The sequence below is a fragment of the Hippoglossus hippoglossus genome, chromosome 7, assembly GCF_009819705.1.
Source record: "Hippoglossus hippoglossus isolate fHipHip1 chromosome 7, fHipHip1.pri, whole genome shotgun sequence".
NCBI classification, from domain to species: Eukaryota; Metazoa; Chordata; class Actinopteri; order Pleuronectiformes; family Pleuronectidae; genus Hippoglossus; species Hippoglossus hippoglossus.
The window spans coordinates 12,487,290-12,514,129 of NC_047157.1; the positions used below are offsets into that span (position 1 = coordinate 12,487,290).

At 40.9% G+C, this 26,840-nt stretch overlaps 1 protein-coding gene across 2 annotated transcripts in view; it reads left to right on the forward strand.

Annotated features, from left to right (window-relative positions):
• Nucleotides 1–7,385: 7,385 nt before the first annotated feature.
• si:dkey-178k16.1 (band 4.1-like protein 1) overlaps nucleotides 7,386–26,840 on the forward strand; it is a 38,821-nt gene continuing 19,366 nt past the window's right edge. The window contains exons 1-3 of one of the 2 annotated variants that reach the window (XM_034590650.1): nucleotides 7,386–7,649; nucleotides 23,509–23,597; nucleotides 23,899–24,069. In XM_034590650.1, the coding sequence (XP_034446541.1) occupies nucleotides 7,469–7,649; nucleotides 23,509–23,597; nucleotides 23,899–24,069 (441 nt within the window). In that variant the 5' untranslated portion in view covers nucleotides 7,386–7,468. The remainder of the gene's footprint in view (nucleotides 7,650–23,508; nucleotides 23,598–23,898; nucleotides 24,070–26,840) is intronic. The other variant, XM_034590651.1, reaches the window with a different exon arrangement.

A 26,840-nucleotide genomic window follows, 5' to 3' on the forward strand; every position in this document is an offset into this window, starting at 1 on the left:
TGTCTGAGTTATTATAGATCTGAACACGGCCAATGACTGTAATTGTGGAGATTTAAGGACGATGTTTGCATAGAAGAAGAAACAGCCAGATGGCCACAAACAACCTCTAACAATAAGTTGTAGTGGAAAAAATTACTAAGTGTGGTTGAAAACTATTTTGTAGTTGAAAAGTAAGTTTTTGCAGACTTGTCTGAAGACTTTTATGACCTGAACTGTTTGTTACCTGAAACCTATATAACGTGTCTAAATACTTTTATGACCTGAAACCTTTATGACCTTTTTTGTCACTTATTTACTCTCCAAAGAACTAAATATATGTCTGCTTATCTCCAAAGGAAACATATGTAAATCAGTTGTCTGTGATTAGATTCCTCTCTCAACCTGCGCCTACAGAACCAGTCTGAACTGGCTCAGTGAGACAGCCTTAGTCCTCCTATATAAGATCCTTGCATTTGACTGTCCTGCATCTTCACTCTGAGATCCCTGTGACTCTCTGTGTTGATCCTTTCTGCAGAAAGCCCCTATTAAAATACACAAAGACAAATTTGGTGTTCCAGCCTCTTGTATTTCCAGATTTCCATCACAAAGTAATGATGAGCTCGGTTCAATATGCAAGAGACCAAGTCAGTGGCAGAGAATGACAAACTGCACAATTTAAATATTTCACACAAATAAAATCTACTTTTCAAATCATTTTAATTATGTATTTTTGCAGGATAATATATCAATGACTAAACTATTTTTTAAAAGAACAGACAATATTGCAGATTTAGGGTCAATCTATATCATTGATCTGCTATTCCTTCTCTGGACATGCATATGATCAATCATGTGATTATTTTAGGGTTGCTCCTAAAAGCAACAATTACACCTTGATGTCAATTATGTCTTATCGCTCACAATCATCTTTATTAATCTTAACCTGGTACTTAAGAGCATTTTAAAGTTTAGTTTGACCAATGTGGGTCTGGTTTTAAAGAACAACCCTTGTACAAGTTGTGTGTGTTTGTTTGAGCCTGATGCCTGCAGAGTTGTCAGGCTCAGCTTGACACGGGAACACATCTGAAGTGAGAGGTCGTGCCTCTCTGAAGACTGTGAAAGGTGCAGTGATTGAGATGTTCACACTTAAACAGCTAATTAACTCCAGGAGGGAAAACTTGCCCGTTGGTCATTATGTCTGTGTCTTTACTTATCTGTCTCTTAGACATTTCCATCTGCTTATAACTTCATTACACCTAATGAAACATTGTCTATGAAAGCTGTCGAGGACCTATGATGTATCATTTTGTCTTCTTAGAATAAAGATGTGCTATAATAATCTTTCTGGTGAGTTATTGCATTAATGTTGTCTTATCAATTTTATACATTTGTTTGTGACGGATATAAAAAAATATGTATTTTTTGGGGGATTGTAGATATTTAGGAGCAGTTTATTGAGAACAAAGTGAGGTAACAAAAACTAAAATATTTAATTATAAACGGATTTAATGATTAGAGTTTGTATGACTGTGTTGTAACCACTCATCACTTGTAAAGAGTTTGATACCATTTGATACCTTATGCCCAATTAATCAGGCTTCATGACCAAACAGTAAATGGACACATACACATTTGAAGTCATAATGATGACTTGGTATTAGCTCAACTGTGCCACTAAGTATAGAATTAGATAAACATTACTTGTATAATAATAGGATGAATAGAAGATTCTTGGCAAAAACTTGGTAATTTAATGCAAATTAATCCTCTTGAAATACCCTCCTAAGTAATAATACTTCCGTTTTAGTTATTCTGTACACACACACACACACACACACACACACACACACACACACACACACACACACACACACACACACAGATAAATACGATCATGGACTTTTTACTTTCGCCAAGGAGATTATGTTTTCTTCAGTGTTAGTTAGATATGTTAGTTAGTTAAAAGGATTATAAAGAAAACAACTGGACGGACACGAAATTGGTGTAAGGATGGATCAAGAGGCAACCCATTCAATTTTTGTGTGAATCAGGTGGCGGATCCAAGAATTTCTTTTCACATCCATTTTTCAACATTACATACAGAATAATTCAGGGATCGGGATGGAGAAAATGTGGCTTCATAAGGGGGCTGTTGAGCCTTGGTAGATTGCCATTCCAGTTGAATGCTGTTATTTAGATTTTCTTCAGGCTGTGGGTGGCTCGTCCACCCTCAATACGCATCATTTGACAAACAAGTAAGGATCAAGAAAAACTGTATTGAAGAAGGAGAGGAGCTGTGATACTCTGCTCCTCTCACACTTCGCTGAACACATTAATGGCAATCGTTGCCTGTGAGTTTAGGGACCATCCCTATAGATGACATGAAGCTGCTGAAATTCCTTATTTTCCACTTTTTTGTCTAGTTATCGAATCAAATCTGCACTCGGGTTGGACTTGGCATCGGGCAAGAGTTCAGCTCTCCCTGGGTCCATCACCTGAGCTCAGTCAAGTGATTTAAAAACAGCAGATGTCTCATGTACACTTTGATCATATTGAACCTAACTAGAATCCTCTGTTCCTTCTTCATAAATCAAGAGGCATCTTTGAATAATGCAGAATGTCCCCTATAAAATCAATCATACTCCTGATTAACAGTCATTCTGTTCCCTTGTATTGGAGCATGACCTCATTGTCTGAGGTAATCACACACACAGAATTCTCCATATGGTAACACAATAGGGCATCTATGTCAATTTAGCTTGTAAAACAAACAATAGAACAATCAAAACATTTCAATTGCTTGCATTAATTTAAAGAATTAATGCAATTAAGCATATCCCACCTGACACACATAACAAAACATAAAAACAGTAACTCACAGAATCTATATAGAAGATCTCATACATTTGTAATGAGGAAAAACCAAAGGCAGTTAAACAAAGATAAAGATACAATGATAAAGATAAATTAATTACACAGATGAAACAAGGAGTCTAAAATAGACAAGATGTGTAGAAGTAAGTAAACCCATTAATAAAAGTGGGTTATTAAAGGATAAAATGAAAATAGAATCAAATGGTTTAGGTTGTAAAATATGTATTAATAAGTAGAAAACTACATGAATGAATTAAATTAAAAGACAGACTGTAAAAAGTAGGTCTTGAGATTGCTTGTAAAAAAATTCCACACTCTCTGCCCCCCCTCAGGTCTTGAGGGAGGTGGATCCACACAGGTGGGTATAATAAAAAGATGCTTCCAACTCTCGTGTCAATTTGGATCATTGCAACACCCACGTAAATACTTTCTGTCCTCATCTCCAAATCTGGAAATAATCTGGTTTTACAAGCCAAAAGTTCCAGGAAGTCACACAGCGTGATTTCAGGACTATCGTGAAAGATGGAGTTGTGTGTTCCAGGCGTTAAATTCATTTGTATTCATACTCTCCATGTTTATGGCCCAGCCTAAACTGAGTGAGGCTTCAGTGGAGACGACAGTCAGACTCCCACTGTGGTCTTTATTTATTCTCGGTCAGACTCGCTGCTAAGTCAGGGTCACGCTGAGCAGCATGTCCATGAGAAGGAAAATAAGTGAGTGTACTTTGTGTGGGCATGTCTGTTTAGTCAGTTGGAGGCAATTGCGCTGACCTGAGGCCTGACGACACCGTGGTGAGCCACACACTGCACCTCACCCATGACCCTGCTATACGTGCTGTACATTTAAAACTTATCACATGTAGCTTGTAGACACTTTTTGATACAGACAGTTTTTCCACTTGTCAGAAGACCTAAAAAACATTGTACCAGTGTAAGTACTGATATAACACGTGTATTGGTTTCCAGTGACGTGATATTAGAACATTTCACAAACCTAATTTCTTCCTACAACCCTGATATAATTCCATAGGTACTGGGGTGAGTACTTTATTAACAGTGGTTTGTTGCTTGGTTTGTGTTTTTGTTTGTCGGCAGGATTACGCCCACAACTACCAAACAGATTTTTGCAAAACCTGGTGGAGGGATGGGACATAGGCCAAGACAGAAACCATAAAATAATGCGCTTGTTAGCATGATGTCAACTCTGCTGGTCTTTCCATTTAAAAAGAGGAAATGAATGAACAAGTTCATACTGTTACTTCCGTTGTTGCTCTAATATCATGGTATTACAACCAGCATCACTAGCTTCAGTTGCAGTACTCAACACTAGTCCGAATGCAAGAAATCAACATCCTCATTCAAATATTGTATCGAGGTGAAGACTGCAAGCAATCTTGAGCTGCTAACTCTTCTTTTTTTATTTCTATTGTTTAATATTGTCTCAACTTCCTGCAAATGGTCCGGAAGTCTGGTCTATCCAAAACTTTCGAGTGCAAACGATCCTTAGGTTTGGACCTAATTTTGGTCTGTTGGTCCAGAGCAGGGTCCCAGGCACCATTCACACCTGTTATATTGGTTCAGACTGAACAGAAAAAGAGAGTTTGACAAATCACGTTTTTTATGAAAGTATGAGCAGATATGTGTAACTATGTATTAAAATGAGTCAATGAAATACTTTCAGGAGGTTACCTGAAAACCGATATGTTCTTGTACAGATGGAGCACATAGAGGCAATATAATACATACACTCCTTATTGTTGTGATGTGTGTGATGATGGCCACATGGTGGCAATGATATACCATCATCATCATAAGCAATCACACACCATATCTCCTTACGCCTACTTGGAGAGACTTGAGCTGCTGCTCACTGTATGTATTTACAATAAATGTTATATTCACATCATCAGGGATTTTAATATGTGGCCATATTTTCAATATGCAATATCCTCCTTCATTCATTACTGGGGTATTAAGAGCATCCTTTTTACACTCCCAAAATCCTCCCCACATGGCTGTGAAGTTGTTCCCCTGCTCATTTCTGCACATCCTGTAAGCAGCTGAAGGACACCCACTGGAGCGTGACAGGAAGAGATTTTCTTGTATGCATATTTGCATTTGAACAGAACACTTGTGCAGGAGAGCCAAAAAGGTTTCTCAGCACAGTAGGTTCCTATGACTCACCAGTGCAATACATCACCCACTCAGCCCTCATTCATTTAACACTCCTCTTGCTATGCAGGGCAAGGGCGTCACTATGTGTTGAAAAGTGGTGGGGACACAGGGGCTCAGATTTAAAAGCATCAATATATTAGATTTTATTCAAAATAAAGGGTTGATCAGTATGATGGTGCATCAACTGTGGGCACAGCCTGCATATACAGAGTATTAACAGCACAAAAATCCTCAACATGAAAGTCACAACAATGTCAACTGCCAAAGTAACAATATGCATCACATCCACAACTGATGAACACAATGTTAATCGAACAGAGCCAACATGACATCCACTGCCATGGAAACACCTGTAACAGTATCCGATGTCACACCAGTAACACATGAATAAATAAGAGCAAGTGAAGGAATAATAGTTCATATTAATTCTGTGTTTGTGTGTATAGTGGAGCTTACCTTGCCCCTGGTTCATCACCACATCTGCTCAGCTCACGTTCCCTGGCTCCACTCATCATCAGATAGTTCTGACTGCACATTGTATCTCTACTCTCTTTTCCAGTGCAGTACTCTGCCAGTGTTGAGTTACTTCCTGATCTTCTTGGCTGTGCCTCTCACAAAGCTGAGCCTTTAGACACCAGATGCTCTGGACTGCTCTGCTGTTGAAGGAAGGTTTGTGATGATACGGTGGCTTTCATTAACAGAGACCTTCCTCTGCAGCAGCAACTATAGTCTTACTTTAACACTGACTATCATAACTCACCACCTGTAGCATGTAGCTGTGTGTCTGGATGCAGTAACATGCAGGTACTCTTCACCCACACTCAGGGAGATCTACTGAACACCAGATGAACTACGTTACCCAAAAGCCCATAATCCTCTCACTGGGCCCATATAAAAACAACATGAAAATGGTGTTGCACTACAATATGTTTTCTTTTGTGCAAACTATTTTATGAAGATTTTGAACAAATTATGCAATTGAAAATGATAGGCCCAAAATATTCCTCTTTAAAAAAGGATGTGACTCATCCCAAGCGCCCGTAGTGAAGCCACATGACACATGTCATGTTGCAGGGAACAATAGGACCAATTCTCTAAATAAATTAATGCTGTGGGTTTAATATAGACGCATTCTTCCAAATTTCAAACCTGTCAGGAGTTAAAGCTTGTTGGAAGAGATGTTCCATCCTCCCTGTCAAAAACGAGATTTCTCTCCCCAGTCGCAAAGTGCTTGCCCATTGTGGGAACTGCTGGGTTTCTCTATAATAATGTATCGGAATCAGAATCTGGGGTTTATTGCCAAGTAGGTTTACACATCAAAGGAATTTGATGTGGTGTGTTTGTGCAATTATATAAAAATAGGAAAAATAGGAAACAAAGTTAAATATACAAATATTATTAGCACCAGTGTAGTATGAATGTATGCATGTTGTGATTTGGTGCGATACAAATACAATTGAATTGAATTGAATATAAGCTAAAGTGGTGAAGGGAGCTCTTTTCAAACACAGTAAAACCGAATATGAATCATAAAAAGTCTCAAACTGAACTCACATAAAATAAATTGCATTGTGTAAAAGACACATTTGACATTGCGTCTCACTGGTTCTACATCTGTCCTTATGTCTGTGACCATCAATATCAATTTCCATTTGGTCCAGGCTGTAAGAGCATTGATCAAATGAATGATCTCACGTGCACTTTGCATTAGGAGTTTCAGCAGATGACAGATGCATAAATGACATTCAGGGCACTCAGACCCTAACAGGCTGCAGACATAATGTTCCATGAACAGCAGTGGAACATAAGATCAGACATGACATTGATGACAGGACATGAGATGTGCAATCTAGGATAATGAAGCAAGGGTGGAAAACGATATTTATTCAGTCAAATTTAGTTTCAAGGTAATTTCAAGAAACATAATTATGAGGGAGATCGAATTTGTTTTTTTTGGCATTTTTTTTTTTTTTTTTTTGTGTCCTCAACTCTGAGATGGGCAGAACATGAGTGGAGCAAGGTGCAGGCAGGGGAGGCTGCGTGTCATGAGCGGAGCGGTCCTCGCACATCACGCATGCACGACGTGAGGAGTCCCCCTCTGCTCACACCGTGAAAACGCCCCTCCACTCTCCTCCGAGCCCTTCCCGACCGTGAGCCATCCTCGCCGGCTTGTGTGTGTCTGCTGTACCCAGCCTGCAGGGCTTCATCTCGGGGCAGAGTGAGAGGGGCGCTCTCTCTGGGGCGGTGGCGGCGGCGCGTCTTCCCTGCATCCTCCCACGATCGCAACCCGGACTGAAGCCCGACACGTTTGGACCTGGACGGTGACAGGTACGCTGTGCATTTCATTTGTGCTCGATGGGGGTCGATGCTGATGATGACAGCGGAACAGGTGCATGCTGCATCTCGCCGGCTGTTGCGAGGATGACATTGTGTAGGTGAGGATGGGAAGCGGCTTGGCTCTGCAGAGACGCCGCTTTGTGCGTCAAGTGTCGCGGACGGACGGAGAAGGTGCAGCTTTAATCCAACCGACACGGTCCGCCGGCGGGTTCATTGGGCTGCACAGACACACGGATCCCTGTATTTCATGCATATCAAGGCCTAGTGTGCAGCAGGAGTCAGCAGGTGCACATTTCTTATCGTCTCATCTCTCATCAGCTCATGTAGCCTCCGCGTCCGAGCCCGCATTAGAGTGAGATCCATCTCGGACATGTCAGTGCGTAAGATTGGGATTTGTCTTTGTTGGAGCTATAGGCTAACAGCTGATGCTCGACATAATGAGCTAATTGAAGACGGAGTGTGTTGTCGCGGGTGTGGCACAGGGGGCAGGCGTGGGCGCATCCACGATCAGAAGGTCTCTGAAATGTGAGCATTGCTTCACAGAACCTGGAAAAGCCCTAAAGTTTATTCAAGGCAAGCGGTGTGGGCCTATATTTATGTCAAAAGGAGCAAACTCTAAGGTCTTTAACCTAATGCTTTTTACTAATGCACTTTTAAAGAGAAGAGACAACAGGGCAAAGGGGGATGGGTTACCACACATGATCCTTTGTAATTGTAATCCCTCAAACTGTAGTCCACATGTGAACTAAGCTACAATCAAATGATGTGTGATTCAAAAGGTTTATAAATTCTATTTCATGAAAGACGATTTGAGTTAAATTTAGATTTGGCTGTGTTTTTGGATTACATCTACCCGCAGACCGTAATAATACCGTAAACGCAAAATATTCCGTTTACGAACGCTGCCATCTTGGAGCCAGAGTCTGCGCAGTAGCGATCAGGGGGTGGAGCTGCCATAGCTCGACCAACCACGAGTCAGTCTCAGCTGTCAATCATGACCTTTCACCCAGTCTTTATCGCATCAAATAACTAGTTAAAACCGAAAACATGAACACTCGAACAAACATCAGTGTGATAAGAACTAACAAAAATGATAGAAACCGTCTTTGAGAAAAATGTTTTTGATTTATTGATTGACTTGTTAGTTTGGCTCATGTCCCATCCGCTATTACAAACATCTTTTACACCAAAATTAGGATGTATACACAGTTTTTTTAAACGTGGGTAAAAAGGCAATTGACTCCTTTCACATTGCCAGTAAAAGGGTTTGCCTTATGTTTGATGTCAGAAGCGCATCAACAAGTGCGGTGCTCTCTCACTTCGCTTTGTGGCAAATTAACTCGTTCACCCAGGTGAACCCCCACGTGCCGATCACTGCTGATCAGAGCCAGAGTCGATTATAACCCTGTCTACTGCAGAGTCATTTGACCTAAGACTGAATGACAATTGTATCCATTCCCATTGCAGACAAAAGCCAGACGTTAGGGTTTTTTCGACCAGTGGAAAAGGGGGGCTATAGAGTGAACATACAAATATATCAGTCTGCAAGAAACATGAAAACCAGGAAGCTTGTTTCTTCTTTGGGGACATAAACAACATTTGGCAAAAAAATTCAAAATTTACAGTATTGCACCATTCACCAAGTTTTATATCATTACCATCATCAGTGATTCATCCTTCTTTACGACTGTCACCCGTGTTATGTCCGGCTCCTTTGCAAACCACAGCACAGGCTATAGTAACTAACAGGCAGAGTCAGAGAGGGGGCAAATTAAATCTAAAATCCATCCATTCTGTCTCTCCTCGCATTCTCCAGTCTCATTTTCCTTTCTTTCACCTGCTCCACTTTCAGCCTCCCTGGTGTGCATTACAATGGTGCAACTGTAAGCAGTGTGGTGCTCCTCTATTATGCCCATTTGCTGGTTGTGTTAGAGGGCAAAGCCTCTTTGTGTGGATGCATGTTGTGTTAAAGGTCCCATGTTTATAATTGAATAATATAATTGAAGATCTATTTCTGGTTTCGAGTACTAAAAATATCTGGATAAGCAGGATTACTATCTAAGTGATGCACGGTCAGGTCAATCACAGGTTGATTGATTGTAGCCTTCTGTTGTGACCCTGTAAAACTCACTGGTAAATGCAAATGCGATGATCCGTAAGTGCTGAAATGAGAAGAAAAGACGTGACATCTGGACTAACATTCTCTGGCTTTGTAGGTGTGGATCTTAACAATGAGCCCTTGTACCTGGGTTAGGGCCAGTGGTGTTTGGTTGACCGTCCACAGTGTAGCATCCAGTATCCAGGTCCGATGCAGGAGTAGTAGAGCCCAGCTACTCCGATCCACATCAGGATGTTCGTGCAGCTGTGCCAGTAATGGTGGAATATGGCGAGTGGATTAGCAGGAGAAGGAGCAGTCTTTGTTTCTGTTGGATCCAGACCATTAGGGTTTTTGAATAGGGTTGTTTGGGATGATAGACTAGTGGTGAGGTGAAGGCGAGTACATCAATAGAACGTAGATTTATTGGAGGTACAATAAATATATAGCAGATGTTGGGTTAACAATCAGCGGGACCAAATCCTACAAGGTTACAAGGTGGGGCATGCTTGGGGCTGTGACATCACAAAGTAATTGAAGTCCTATTGATCATTTCAAGGCACAGTTTGTGATGACAGGCTGTGTGCATTTCTCCATTGAATGAGTGCATTGATACGTCCACTTTATGTATATGGAACCGAGACCTTATAATCAACAAAGAGATGGAAATCTAATTATTAAAAACATGGGACTTAGAAATACTACAGGATGATAATATAGAATATTTGTTTTGTGGTTCAATGAATCTGGCTGCAGGTAATACAATAATTGAACTACATGGTATATCTACAATGAGCTGTTTCCTCTTATCCACGAAAGATAAGATGTATCTTACACTCAAGTATTCTCCTCATTGAAAACAGCAAGACACCAACAAGGGTAATCATGGATATATCACATATAGTGTTCACATGGACATGTCATAAGGGTCGAGGTTAGGCAGCTGCAGGATGCACTTGTGGGCATGTGTTTTTACCTCTGCCAAGGAGGCTCTGCTTTCACTGCTGTTTGTCTGTCTGTTTGTCTGTCTGTTTGCAGGATTACGCAAAAACTGAACCAATTTGAACTAAACTGAAATGAAACTTGGTCAAGAAAGAACCTATTAAATTATGGGGTGGATCAAGGGATAAATGGGCAGATCCAGCACTTATCATTGGGGCGTTTTGACATTTTCACTGATAACCCAGGGAAAACGCCTGGATCCTAATGAAAAATATCAGGCATATTTAGAGAAGTGTGTGCCTTGGCTAAGGTATGCTCTCTATGCCATTCCAGTTTGTGCATGTAAATTCAGCATACTTGCTTGTTAAAGGTAGCACACATAGATGTAACGCGTACGATTTTCCCCCAAGTCCTATTTCAAGTCATACTGTTATTGATTCGTAACAGCTCATAGAAGCAGGGCCAGAGGTGCCTTCACAGCCAAATTGGAATTCCCCAGAAGATAAACTCATGTTACCTGGACGTAAAAAAGGTTTCAAAGACACATCAGTGGTGAAAGCCCATATTAAACTGACACGTTTGGTATCACCAAGACAAATAATAGGTTGTAGGAGACAATGCGTGACTCACACAGACATTCCTTTAATTAGCGATCTCCTCTCGAACATCATATTAAATAGGACTGATTACACAGGTACCATTGAATGCTGAACCACAAATCAAGCCATCATAGGAGTGAGCTGAGTGATTGCTGAACTACAGGTTTATACCAGAGAATGACAATGAAGACAGTTTGAGATATAAAGAAGGTTCAGCCAGTTCCTGAAATGAGTGAAAGTATGATGAAGTACTCAAAGCTAAAAATGAGTAGGTTTGAAAAAATGCTAAAATCTCCCATTAAACTTTGAAAAAAAGACATAAGCAGATGACAAAGTTATTTTTTAATTTATAAGCCCTTCTACATTAGAATCATTTTTGGCTTAAAGATATAATATGTAACAATTCTTCATTAAAATGTCTAAAACTGACAGGACCTATATTATATATTTTGTTGACTTGTGTGCTTACATTATCCAAAATGTTTCCAACAATTTTCAGACTCAGAGAAATCTCCAATGTTCGGAAGGTTTCACTCTGATCGCCTTTTAATTGCTTCATATCCGTGTAACCCGAAGTTTTGCCCGGCTCTGCTGTAACTTCCGGGGCAAACAACATATGACAAAGGAAAAACATAGTGCTAGCCAGTTAGTCTGTTAGCCAGTCAACTGTTTCTTCTGTTTGTATTGGTCACTCGTAAGGGATCACGGTTATTCATTGCCGTGAGTCTCATTAGGTAGATTTTCATTGGCAATTAATGGTGGTGAAGACAACAACTCCCGTGATCCCACACTGCTTCAGAAATCGTCACAATAAGTTCCCTGAATCAGTACTGTATTGTGATGATTTATATTTAAAGCTCATTAGATTTATTTCTGTCATACAGGAGAATTCAACCCACCATTTTGACTTTGACAGCTACTATATATTTGATTTATATCGTCCCACCATATATATGAGCAACAAATTATCCAAAACTAACATGCTGACATGCTAAACCCTAATCCTACGTACTGTATAAACTATGATATCATTATCCACATACTGTACCATTGATCTCCATCTTGTTTCACTGACCTTTTGTGTTAATGGTAAATCATTTTAAATCAGACTAGAAGATGGCCTCCTACTTGAAACTGTTGGTCATCCTCTTCCACCCACTGCCACTGCCTCCACTGTCACTTCAGCACCTCAACATGAGCTGTCACATTCTTCTGTAAAGTGCCACGATTTGCTTCACCTCTTCCATCACATGAACGTGTCAACTAGCAAAATATTGCCCACGGGCTGCTTCTTTTTTTCTTTTTCTTCATCTTACTTTCATATGCTTGACAGACAATGTTAGGCTAGGGTTTCCATGGTAACTGCATTTTAAACAGGCTCGCCTGATGTCTCTGTGTTAACTATTGTCTGCGGCGATGCTCTCCTCTGTCGTCTGTGGAGTTGCACTGTGCTGCGGGCATGGCAGGGTGCCTGTCATTTTCTTGTCATTGCGCTGAAAGGAAAAGATTTGTTGTTTTTTCTTTTTGACTTTGCAAAAATTCACAGAGGGAAAAAATCATCATTGCGTACATGGTTAAAATGAGGACGAGGTTTTCACTGTAATTGTCTTCTGTTGAAGGAGAATATAATCTTGGAGTTATTGGGCTATATATATATATATATATATGTTCATGCATGAAGTGCAATTAATACATTTATTTTTCGAGATAATTATCTCTGCGTTTGTTTGTTTGTTTGTTTGTTTGTTTGTTTGTTTGTTAGCAGGAATATGCAAAAATTGAAATAAAACTGAACTCCATGAAATTTTGTGGAAGGGTGAAGCATGACACAAGGAAGAATCTATTAAATTTTGTTATTGATCTGCCCCAGGGAGCGGATCTAGGGATTTTTTCACTTTCTTTAATAATGCAAGAAAGAGCACATTTTCATTTTAATGAAAAAAATCTGGCATATTTAGGGGACTGATATTTAGTGTGTACAATTTGGTGCAAAACGCAGTTTGAATGTAATTTCATCAGGGGGCTGTTGGGCCATGGCAGAGGTTGCATACCAATTATCTTACCTTTGAATGATAAACCTGGACAATGGAAGTGCTTTCATGCTTTTGTCTGACTTACTCTATCCAGCTAAAGTCATGATGGGTACCTGGCTCCCTACATAACACATGGGTGTACACACAATAACAGCAATGGCAATATGATTTTATGCAAGCAGTGAAATATCTTTGATGGAAATATTAACTTAGAGAAGCTCATACTGTTTGATGTCCGTGGAGGCTGTCAAGGAGGAGGGGTAGATTGCTATTAAATTGTATTGCATATTGTAAAAAGAGAGAGATATAAAACCTGCAGTGTGTGTGTGTGTGTGTGTGTGTGTGTGTGTGTGTGTGTGTGTGTGTGTGTGTGTGTGTGTGTGTGTGTGTGTGTGTGTGTGTGTGTGTGTGTGTCTAGACTTTGTCAGTGAGTGAATCAATAGTATATCAAAATGTCAACAATCAGACTTTACAGTAATGGCTCTTTAAAGAAATCTTGTTTTCTGACAGAAAAAGTCTAAATAGCAGTTAGTGTCCAATCATGTTCAAGGTTTTTAAATTGCTTTTGACCTTTAATGTAATATTCCCATGCCGTGTTACATATCCTGACATGACCTCCTTTACTAAATGGATGTAAGATTACTTTGCAGTGCAGAATGGAAGAGGCTGGCTACTCCAGTTGTGTAAAGTGATTAATATTTAAGATATTCATCTCATAAATCAAACGAAGCATTTTGACACCCCATTTTGAGAGATTTCACTGCCTGATTTGTTTTAATCAGCGAGGATTAGCTTTACAATGACCCGTCCCCCCCGCTCTAATAATTTTAATATGCACATTTACCACATTCTTTGGCTCCAAGCGATAATGAGGCAGACACAGATAAGTTTGCAATTGCACAATCTGTCTTTTCACGTCAGCTCAAAAGGTGGAACTTGGTACTTTAGATGTTCAAGTGTAGAAACTGTATTAACCCTTGTAATATCCTCCGCTGACAACCCTCCCTATGAGACAGCACTCATAGACCATGTCACCTCAGGTAGCACACCTCCCTCTGGGCTTGCTTACTCTTGAACTTGTGGCTTCATTGGCCCTAAAACGTATCATTCATCTCGATTGATTTGCAGCAGACCTAACAGCCGTTCTATGCGATCTGCTCCCAAGACTGCAGAGTGCAAACGTTTGGAGAATGTGTGTATATGGCTTCCTCTGAACAAGGACATCATGCCACTCCCTCTTCCCCATCCCCCACTGCCCTGTACCTGGTTTCCCAGAGCCAGCGTCTGCCCAGTGAGCAAGGATTGATGGACTGCCTGTGTATGCCGTTAGAAGGGAGGCACTGATTATAAAGCTGAGATGCGTAGGGGGCTGCATGATGAAATGGCAAGGCTCATTGAGGGATGTCCAGTGATTGGCTAATGCAGTGGGTGGCTTCTGAGGATGTCCACGTTAATACAGTAATTCATACCATATAATGCTATTACCTTCTAGCAACAGTAGCTACTTGTGCCTGGATACACATTAAAACATAAAAGTCATAGCGATTTTTGCCAGCTGTTACTGTCACCATTCCAGTAAGAGTCCATGCTATAGCAATGCTGTGAAGTTATACTTGTGATGTTTTGTGCTAACATCTGCAAGTTAATTTGCTTGATGTGGGAATGCTAACAATCTTAGTTTAGCTAGTTAGCGTGTTGCAGCTGAGTCCAACAGGGATGTCAGCATTTTTGCAAGTAGTAGGCTATGTCATGAACCAAAGTAGGCTAATGGACAAATTAACATTTTATGACAATCCATTGAATAGTTGTTGAGATATTTCACTTAAAACTAATCAATGGATCACCAAAATCAGGAGGAGTCCTCCTCTGGGGAAAATTATACAAACAATGGTCTATGTGATAGACTAGCTATGCATTCAGATTGTATGGTTTAAAAAATAAAACAGTAAAATAGTTCAAAGAAAACAAAAAAAAAACACTTAGTGATTAAAATAAAAATGTTTGCCCTTTCGCCTGAGATTTAGGGTATTTATTCAGTGAAATGGTAAAATCCACTCACTGGTCTGTGATTCCAGTCACAAATACCTCTCAGTTATGTAGATGTTGGGTTTTGAGACACTGTCTCAAGAGCTATCGTGTATTTTGTGGCTATTACAAAAGCAGCAATACCTGTAAAGCAGAAATCTTTTGTGAATACTGTGTGGCACTAAGCAGCTTTTCAGATACAAATGAAAAGAAAAACATCCTTATTTTTAGATGTCTGGTTCCTCGTGGCTATAACACAAACATTTAAACATCATTTAAACAGAATCCTCATATTATTGTGACAGTGGAGTGTTGCCATGCCAGAAAACATGAGAAAGCAGTTTGTGCCAGTCAAAGGCACCATGGAGAGGGATCAACTCTTCGAAAAAGTGCCAACAATCCTTCAGGGTAGCCAACCTGTTCAGTTTACTCTCTGCAAAATAACAAAGACACTTTGGACAGAAAAAAGAGAGCTTGATCTAAATTTATGTTAATTTGACATTTCCCTTGAAACGTCCTAAAATAGACAGATGGTTTGGTTGGAGCAAACTTTCTTTGTTTCTGAGTGAGTAGGTAATATCTCTTTAAATCTCCAAATTAATGACTAGCCTAATTACCAGGAGAACAGTTCGGGGTGTGCTTTATTCACTCTTGTAAATGATGTAGTCACAAAAGTCATTCTGGCAAAGAAGAAGAACACTGCCTGGAGATCAGAGTAAGCACATTATCTACCCAGAGTGCTCCTCTCTGCAGCACATAACACATCACTACTGTTGCTGCTTCTACTATTACTACAGCTCTGTTGATATAACACTATTGTAACAAGATTCATTATTTAGCAGGATGAAAACTATAAATATATGTCGAGAGGAGAAGCAGAGTAAAATATTGTTGAATCATTTTTAATCAAACCTGTCTGTACAGCGCTAAGCCTGTAAATTGGGTTTGTTGGATTCTCATGTCAAAGGTCATGATGGTCATCCTCTTAAAATAAGATCACATCAATCATTCAGAGACGGTCAGAGAGGCACTGCTGCATGACAACATAGAACATAACCACTGAAATATAACAAACTGAACAAAGTCAAATTAAAAAACACCCACTTACCCCAATCGGTACCTTGTCACGTAGATGTTTCTATTTTAATATAGTGTCTGTTCGGAATTAGATCTTTATGGTCTTGAGATTGTTTTCCATCTGATTATTTTTTATTGTTTTTATAAAAACACTGTAAGATTGGAGGATGCTGCAGTTATCCCTGGTTTGTATAGAAGTACAAACCGCATTTTCAAATAAGAAGACCTAGTAACAATGAAATGCTGTACAAAATACTTGCAGGATCGATGCTTTTCTTCCAACAACAGCACCACATCATTTTTTTCTAAATGAACAATACTAAAATATGCTTCTGTTCTTATTCAATGTTCAGGTGTGATCAACCAGATTGAGGTCAGCACAGCATTGTTTCTTCCGATGTAAGCAACCACATACTGGTTGTTAGTGCTTACCCTCATGTACAACACATCTCCTGAAATACTGCCCCTCTGGAGACCATCTTACCCAACCTTTGTCGTCATGGTTACAGTATTAAACACATGGAGTGCTCTGAGAATGGTGAACTTGTCGTCATGGTTACAATAAAGACATATGGTTAAGCTCATTAAGTGGTCAAGGTTTGGACACACATACAACTAGGTTTAGGAAAAGACAATTGTTTAGGTTAAAATATGTTCTCCCTTATAAGGTTAGCGGAGTAATGTTGTTTTGGTTGCAATCACAAACAGGCAGTCGTAATTGTGGATTTAAAACATGGAAAATGAAATGAGTAGCAGTCTCTTGCATAAAAGTCCTGTGTTTGTCCTCCAGTCCGTCCTCCAGGCCGTCCAGCTCAACCTCCACATTGAGGTTGTCGCTACAAACTGCAGACAACTCCACCTGACTTCCTCCTTTGCTCTCATGGCTAGATTTGTTAACTATCCATCCATCCATTCATGCTTTTCAGCGCTCGTAGGGTATCCCAGACGCCCCAGGGGTCCCAGGCTAGATGGGATATGTTGTCCTTCCAGCAAGTTCTGGGTCTATCCTGTGGTCTCCTTCGGGTGGGGCGTGCCCGGTAAACCTCAAAGGAATCCGCCCAGGAGGCATTCTGACTAGATGCCCGAACCACCTCAACTGTCCCCTTTCCACATGGAGGGCAGCAGGTTCTACTCTGAGCTTGCTCTCCAAGTCTGAACTCTTTACCCCCTATCTCTAAGGCTGACCCCAACCACCCCACGGAGGTAACTCATTTCAGCCACTTGTATTCGTCACCAAGCTCTTTCGGTCACTACCCAGAGCTTGTGACTATATAGGGTCGGAACGGAATAAAAGCTTTGCCTTGTGGTTCAGCTCCTTTAACACAATGGCCCGGTAAAACACCAGCATTACTGCTGACCTAGCACCGTCTTGCCTGTCCATCTTGCGTTCCCAACATCCTCTCACTCGGTAGCAAACTTCCGACATACTCCTTCACTTGGGGCAGCCCCAACCCGTAGAGTGCAATCCACCGTTTTCTGGTAGATTTATAACAATACGTCACAATAAGCTGCTTGCAAGGACAACTTGTTTTTTTCTTTACAGGACATTCTTGTCTCCTCAGCTGTCAGAATAGTCTTGAATTTTATCTGGCACTCAAAGATGATTTTTTTTTTTGTGTGTGAAATAATCCCAAAACTCCACACACTTTTCATGCAAAGCTCTGATATTGTGACCACAGGAGGTGTTGATGACACTGTAACTTTAGCTCTCATCACTATTTTCGTTTCACACGTTTCACACTCTATTTTACACATGGTTTGTCTTCACCAGTTCACTCTGGAGGGAGGTAACACATTAGTTTCCTGACACTATAGCCTACTATGTTTGAGGAGCTGGAGGAATCAACAAGCTGCCATCCGGGTTTCTCCTGCAACATATTTGTGAGATGCTGGGTTTGAAAGATCTCTCTTGTCCACCTGCTGATGAAGAACGTGCCTGTGGGCAACTGGCACCTGCCTGACGGTACATCAATTATTGTGGCCTCTAAAGTGAGAGCCTTTGTTTGACAGATGGCACGAAGACAAATGAGCTCAGGCGGTGAATGGTGCATCATGGACATCATTCTGCCCTAGATGATCAGCCATTATGTCTGTCACCATGTGTCAATTTATCTGAGCCGTCCTGTTGCAGACGATGAATGTTTCAGACCGTCACGGTGTCTGCGTTTTCCTAACTTAAGAGTTGAAGTTCAAAAGTTTGGCACTTGGTTTTAGTGAGAGCGGATGTAAACTCTTTCAGTTCATGCAAGCTTACATTTGGACCGTCGCACCGCTCAGTAATGATTACTGTGTATCTGGGCTGATGCTGAAATATGGAGCGCAGGGGTTGATCTGCAGAGACAGACTGACATGGCAAGGCGGATAGAGTCCTGAATGAGTTTTGCTTATCTGTGTCTTTTCTTAGAATTTTCAATAATTGTGACACAGCTTATCTGTTTAATACCTGCACTGTTCTTTAATACGCTGGAACAGACACAAGTTCTTATGACAACAAAGCAGATTAATTTGATGTGAAGATCCGATCTGTTCTTTTTGACAGTCACACAGTACGACAGTACATCATAGACATCAAGATTTATCATCTTTGCTTTTCACCCCAAACCACAGCAAAATGTGATAAATGTTTAAAAAGTGGAGGCCAGTACTTCACTGCGGGAAAAATATCTACTTTACTGACGTCTCATATTTTAGCAAAGTCCTGGGCCATCTGCACTGGCTTCTTGTGTTGTGACAGTCAGCTTAGGAGGTGTAAATAAATCGCGGGTCTCTCCAATCCTGAATGAATTACAGGATTCTTGCTGGTGTTTACTATGTTGTTGCATATTTTGTGACACCAGCAGCACCGATGATTTGCAGGCTGTTGCTACAGATCATGTCTTTTGTAGGTTAATGGATGAGATTAAAGATTTTCCAGGACTACATTTTACAAGGGAAAGGAAGTATTTCAAATCTAATTCTAGTATTTGTGAATACGTATGTTGTATGCATTCACAGGGGTCTTCTCTCTGAAGCACATTACACAGCACTTAAACTTAAACTTAACAGAAATAATAATGTGACATTTATTATGATAATTATTGATATAGACTAAGATGAACTTTATTTATCTTGACATAAAGTCTGGCAGTGAAAATAAGCATTAAATACAAAGTCTGTGAATTAAGTTGTTGCATCCTTATGTCAAAGGTTCTGATGGCCAGCTTCTTCTGTCAGAACATCAAAAATAACAAGCTCGATAAAACCAGACTCTTCGTCAGAAGTTAAGTTGGTTAACAGAATCAAAATAATAATGATAAGTTGAATAGAAAATGAAATTTTTCAAAATCCATGTCTTAAATCTTTCCTACTCAACTCCTCTTGATATTTTACCATGCAAACAGACTTTTATTTTGATATCCTCCACTGGTTCAAGTGATGTCTTTCAATGGTTTTGAGCAGTACAAATGAAACTTTTACCATTTTTCTCTTTTCTCATTTTTTAATGAATGTTTAATATTCAGTGAACTGACCCTGTATTTTGGGTAAAAGTAAAAAACATGGATTGTTTCAAAGTCTAAAGCACTTTTTCCATTGGGAAAAAATCATATAACACCCAATAACATCTGGCTTTTGTCTGCAATGGGAATGGATTCAAACTGCAATCACTCCCGGGATAAATGACTCTGCGGTAGACACGGTTTCTTATTGGCTCCAGCTCTGATCGGCAGTGATGGAAATGAGACACCTTTGTAAATTTGGCAGACAGTGAGGTGAGAGAGCCTCTAAGTTTTTGATGCGTTTGGGATGTTGAATGTGACAGGGCTGGAAAAAAAAGTCAAACTTCTCTACTGGCAAAGGGAAAGGAGTCAATACCTCATACCTCATACCAACAGGCTGACACACTGCCATAGCCATGTAACTCACACTTTGTGGAATGGATGCAGTCGTGCAAGTTGTTTAGGATTATGTCGGTTGTGTTTGAATGACTGAATGTTAAAATCTGCTGTGTATGAGCACAGTACTGTCTTTAGTTAGATAAGCATCCAAATATAAGTACTTTCCCCAAATCTATTCGGTTTAATTTGGTCCATAAACTTCTGAAGTATAAATAAAAAGGTATTTCTGTCTTATTTAAGAAAATAAAAGCCAACTCACTCAATGCAACTATTTTTGGAGGCCTTCTTCTGTCCCCGTGCATTGTGTTCAGAGCTTCACCTGCTCTGATGCAGTCTCACTTCACTGAGACTTTCCTTGATTCTTCTTCTGTGAAGTTCAAGAGCCAAACGACAAAAGACCTGTAATGGGAGTCTGTCTGAAGACGGCCACTGTGACAGGATTTTTTAGCCTAAGCAGTCGTAGAACCTCACACATCTCAGTCTCCATCATCTCCCCTCACACAGATGATTAGATGTGTGGAGACCATAACTGAAGATTTAATCACAGAGTGGTCCAAATGAAAGAGCTGATTGGCCTCGGGATCATGGTGTGTGTGTGAAAGGAGCGGCCTTTTCTCCCTGACACTGATCCTTTCAGGAGTCCTCTCGAGTGTGCTTGTGATTCGCTGACACGTTGTTCTGACAGCTGCTCCACGGGGTGATGTTCACGCTTGGTGTGGGTATTACACCGGACAGATCTGATTGGTTCATGCAAGTGAGTGGTCGGATGAAATTATACTTAATCAGAGAAATTACATCAGATGAAAGAGAGATACGGACATGGAATTTGAGCCATTGTCCTCCTCGGTATGAAATAGTGATTATATGAAATGTGAATTAATAAGATCTTTAATGTTCACGACCGTTATTGTGGCCAAGGGGTCGAAGGTTTTCACACCTGACAGTCTGATCCAAGGTTCATGTCTGTGTTTACATTTATCTCCGGTTAGTTTTCGTTTGCAATGTAGGGTTCGGATTTCAGACTTTTGTTTGACATACGTACGTTCTGTTGTCTACTTATGACTTTGATTGATTTGATTGGCGAGCGTCTGACATCGGCATGTGTCAGTGCGGTGGGTAGTAGTCTTTCCATTAAACTGTACCACTCAGCATTGTTATATACGTTTTTTCAAGTTGAGTCTTCCTCAGACCTTATTACCATTAATTATTGTGTCTCACCTGTCCCTGTCTGAGTTGTGCTCCTGTGTTGCATGTCCTATTGTTCTCCCACTTTCTCTCCCCATATTTCTGCCTCTTGACTGAACATAACAAATTAAAGTCAGATAAAAATGAGAAAATGAAAAGACAAATGAAAAAAGGTCTCTGTGATATGGTTGAAATCAATATCGTATTGATTTCAGGCCGTTAGTGCAAAGGCTCCGTCGCCTTTGGTTTTTAACCTGGTCTCTGGAACAGTGTAAAGGCCTCTGCCTGAGGACCTCAAGCTGATTTGAGATATTTTTTGACAAGTGGGTGGACGTCTTCTCCAAGAAGTAACATATACATATCTACATTCATTTAAATTCACAGCTGTCTTTGTCTGACTCGGTCTCATTGCATAAACATGAGTCAGATCAGGCAAGTATACACACAGTAAATCACCAAGGTTGTGTTTACCTGAAACTACTACAAAATGTCACGATATATAGATATTTTTTAAATTATAATGACCATATCTTTGTTTATCCATTGCACTGTTACTCATTTATTAGGTTAAATCGGATTGAAACACTGTGTGAGTGTGACATCTGCAGCGCTCCACAGCCAGACTGCTCTCCTCTTTGATCCGGCTCCCACATGCAGAGGGAGGACAACCTATCATGCAAGCTGAGAGATGCTGTTTATTCCAGCCTCCCAAACTGTAATCACAGAACTATCATCAGACAACTGAAAATTCGTTAATCAGGACCTCTTCTCCTTCTTATTCGGTGGAGGGAACACCACCCTATCTTTTCCTGTTTTACAAACACTTTGCTGGTTGTTATTAGTCCAAATTAGGCCTGTGTTTCGCTCCTCCTTAATCACAGTTTCCCCCAGAAGCATGGTACTACTTATCAGCACTTCCCATTTCCCCTCCTCACTAATCCTTCCCTCTCCTTAATCTCAAGCTCTTATTTTATGCTTTTCCCATATTTTTCACAACTGAACCTCGAGGTTCACATTACAAAGGTCTTCACGTGAGAAAGTGCATATTTAGAGAGGTTAATTACTCTACGTTCTTTTTGGCTGGTTTACACTTCTATCTACACAATACACACATTTTTACATTTTTGTATCTTTTGTAACAAAAATGTAATTTGACATGATGGAAGTCATTTAACGACCCCCCTCTGTGTCATATGAACCTCCAAGGGGTCACATGACACAGAGGGGGGTGTCTTGAGATTTTAAAAAAACTTGACAACTATTGTAAATTATATTATCTCTATATATATATATATATATCTGAGCAAAGACAGAACCTAATGATTTAGCAGTTACCATTTTTACATTTTATTATTATTTTCCAGAATAGAAACATGAAGCACCTAATTTAAACTCTAATACTTTCTCTGGCTAAAGTAAAATAATTAAAACAGTCATTCAGAAGAAAATGACTCATGTTATCTTGGAAATTTTTAAGCTGACATATTAGGAACGTAAAACCCCAGAGCCATGGTCTGACTCTGGGGTTTATCTCAGACAATTTGTTTCTGTCCGCTGTAAAAAACCTAATTTAAATATAGGCTTGATTTACTGTGTGTCACTGTGCGAGGGTCCAGCTCAGGTTATAGCAGTAGTCACCTTCAAATGATGGGCCTCATCTGTCTCCAGCTCGCCATAATATTGTATCAGCATTGCATGTGTCTCTCTCTCCGGCCCCGTCTCATATTCTGTCCCTGTCTCTCTCCCCATAACCTCCGTCTTTTAATCTACGCTGCTCTCTCCTTCCTCCCGTCTCATCCTCAGATTGCTGTCACGTTCCCGGTGCCCTCTCCTCCCTTGTCGTCCCCCCAACCCCCACACACCCCCCCCCCCCCTCCGTCTCGCTCCCTCTCATTCTCCATCTCAGTACGTCTGCTGTCTTGTGCGGTGCCGCAGGGCTCTCCGGCTGATGTAATTTGCTATCTCCTTTGGTAGTGTGAGAAGAGAGGGTCCTGAAGCCAACACTCTTAATGCAGAGTGCTCCCGTGGGAGGCTGTGAGCCAGCACTGGCTGAGATACTCTCCTTCTCCATTTCACTGTATCGTTGTACATGCACAATGACCATGTGTGTGAGAAACACACAATGTGCATTAGAAGATAATTAAAAATACTATGTTGGCTGTTGGTTGTGATGTCATTACACAGTGAAGATGCATTTTGCTCACATCTCACGAGGTTGATTCCATCAGGAGTCCATGGCCGTGTTAGGCTTTTAGCAGCAGATAACACTCCACATATTTGATGTTGACTGAATATGTTTATGCGTGTTTGCAGGACTACAATCCATTTCTATGACAACAGAGAAGGCCTTGGCTGAGGAAATAAGCAGCGCGATGGAGGGTGACGCCATGAGGACCAATCAGGTGGGTGCGCCGCAGAACTTACAGCAGCTGTTGATCATTTCAATTCAATCACTCAGCGGCCTTCCAGTTTTTTTCTGTTTGATATGCAAGGCAACAAGCCGCCTGTGCAAGCAACTTAACATCTTAGCATCTTTGAGCGGCAGCTCATTCTGACTCATGCATTTGGTGATTGCTTTACATGATCAAAGATTTTGGATTTAAATCACTTTGCGAGTCGAGCACATAATGCCTCTTGTGAGTCTGAATACAAATGTTTTAATGAAGGAAAACATTCATTGATCTGAAGCTCACTCACCCACAGGAAGGGGTTTCTCCCATCCAGGTTCCTGAGGACCACGGTGAAATGGATGATAGCTCAGAGCAGACCCCCAGCAAAGCCTCCAAATCCCCCCAGAAAACCAACAAGCGGCCCAAGACTGTCCCGGTCAAAGTCACTCTACTGGACGGCTCAGACTATGAGACTGGAGTTGAGGTATGCCTGTTCACTTGTTGTCAGTAAGCATGGAGGAAATGGCTGATCAATACATGCAAAAGGGTTTTAACATGACTATAAACACGTGTAGGAACTTTTTATAGTTTTAATCATCACTGATCACACATCAGTAATAACAATTAGTACTGAAAAGTAACCAGTAAACATCAGAGCAGTGAAATGGTCACAGAGGTTTAGAACTAAACATACTAGCCAAAGTTAATCAGTAAGTGAGTTAGCCTTTAGCCTAACACGTAGCCCGGCTCACTTCCCCCACGTCTGTATCCTCTCAGATTGTCTCATTTGCTGTTGTACGTCATAAAGAGGCAACAATAATACAATAGGACAGTTACATAACCAGTTAAAAAGTCCTTGTATTACTTTTTCAGCATATTTTTGGGAAACTCGGTTGAAATCTGCGCTGCATATGGATTGAACTGCCTTTATACTTTATCCTCAAATGAAATCGTTAAAATTTTTTGTTAAACTGCCCTTCGCAGACTTTGTTTACATAGTCGTCCTAACTGATGGTCGTAGCTGAAATAAGTCAGACTTTTTCTTTATGGCTGTTTCCAACTTCTTGTCACACATCCTCCTTTCCTTGTCCTTTGGTAATTCTTCAAGCATGCAGAACCATAATTAGGAAAAATTACTTCAAAACGTTGTTTAGTGTGGCTCCTACTTCACGCTCAAATGCCCACATATACGTAAAATGAATTCTGCTACGTGCAGGTGACCAAAAAATTCAGCATTTGGAGCAGCTGGTGTTCACCTCCGCCGTTTGAATGGAGCCGTTGACTCAGCACAGTCCACCACAGAACACCTCAGTGGGATCTAGTCTCACCCGGTAATACGTGCTACTGAGTCAGGAAATGCAGCTCTGTTGCTATTCTCACTGAGAGGGGGAGTGACGGGGGGAGGGAGGTGTGACAAACTCTGCATTGTGGGGGGATGGAAGGACTCAGATGAGCAATCTCCTGCTTTCGTGAATCGTGATTCTGTAGCCTTTTGTGTTTGTAAACACACGCGTGAATTTCACCACCGCTCTCGGTTTATTTGAATTTCACAGTAGCCCACACGCCCGCATGACTCGGGTACTGCAGGAAATTCATTCACTCCTGGATATGAAATGATTTCTGAGGAAGAGAATGAGGTGTCGCATGAGGGGGGGGGGGTTGTTCCACATCGGAGAGAAATACTTTGCAGGACTCACTCACAGAGCTGCCATGAAGCGCGTTAAAGCCGGCGCTGGAAGCCCATTGGCCGCTACACACGGTGGGAGCGTGATGGGAATGATCTCGTCTGTGACTAGACCTCACTCATGTCAACTATATTCCTTTTATGGCCTACTGCCTCCCACGTGACCTCACATATGTTACTTACAAGAAGCAGCGAGTGGAGAAATATGTCAGGACACACACACACACACACACACTCAGTCTCTCCTCCTATGTGCGTGCATACACATTTCTTCATGTCACCTGGGCAGTGACACTAGAGGTATGGAGCTCTGGCAGGAAATCCATGCAGTTGACAGATGAGTGCCCTTATGTTTGACCGGGTAGAAAATAGAATGGGAGAAGGAAGGAGGGAGGAGGAGGTGCAGGAAAAGATGAAGGGAGTGGGGGAGGAGGTGGCGAGGAAGACAGAGAGGAGGTAGATATACGGGGAGTGGTTGTTTGTGTATCGTAGTATTGTTTGCAGGAACGTGTCTGCAAATGAAAAAGAGTTTGAGGGAACACAGTGATGAATGCAGTGAAATCATTACTTTAATTACAGTCATGAAATCTGCTGCACAAACAGGCCCTGATGATAAAAACACAGGGAAGCAGCCCGGGCCTCCTATTGACGTTTGGCTCCCGACATTATAGATATTGATTGAGCTCGCTGCATTTACAGTGAGCAGTCCTTAACCTAAAGCCACGCTATTAAAACTCTAGTCATTCCTTTTTTTTTTTTTCTGGAAATGCATTTTGAATGGAACATCTGGTTTCTTAAGCAGAAGGTCCCGAGGATAGCATTGTACCTGTATTTTAACTACCGACCATGAAATGCTTCTTTTTCACAGTTTATTCATTCCTGCTGGTTGAGCAAAGGAGCAGAGGAGTGTCGGCTACTTAAAAGAGGCAGAGGATTTTAGTGTCTGCTCTCCTGACTGCACATGTTTCAGTTCTCAGACCCTGATGAAGTGGCGCCTTATTCCTGGTGCCATGTAATAGAGAGGTTCTTCACAGGGTTGATCGTCAGCTCCTCTCACATGTTGATGTTTCCCTGGGCAAGGCACTGAACCACAAATGGCTCCTGATTGTCAAACCAGCACCTTTTACTGCAGCCTGACTGTGTGAATGAGGGAAAGAGATGAAGGGATTTGGATAAAGTCATACATCCATAAATCATCACCGTTATCATCATCATCAAAAGAAAATATCTTTAATAATAATAATAATAGACATAATCTCTCTTATTATCCCTTTTACTAAAGGAGCATTCCACCTATTTATTACAGTGGTTATCAGGATAACCTTTTAAAAAGCTACACATCCCAAGTATCACACATGCTGCAGCCTGTAGACTCACCCTCAGTGTATGGGTCTGAAGTGATGCTCTTTCAATAGCGATGGGGTAGTTAACTTTCACAGCTGCATCAGCCACCTCCCAGCTACGACTAAAAGCAGACGGTTTCCTCAAACCTGTCATTATCTCATTTCTTCTCCGAGTCTGGTCCAATGATGAGTGTGATAGTGAAAGGTACTGCCTCTGAACACACTCAG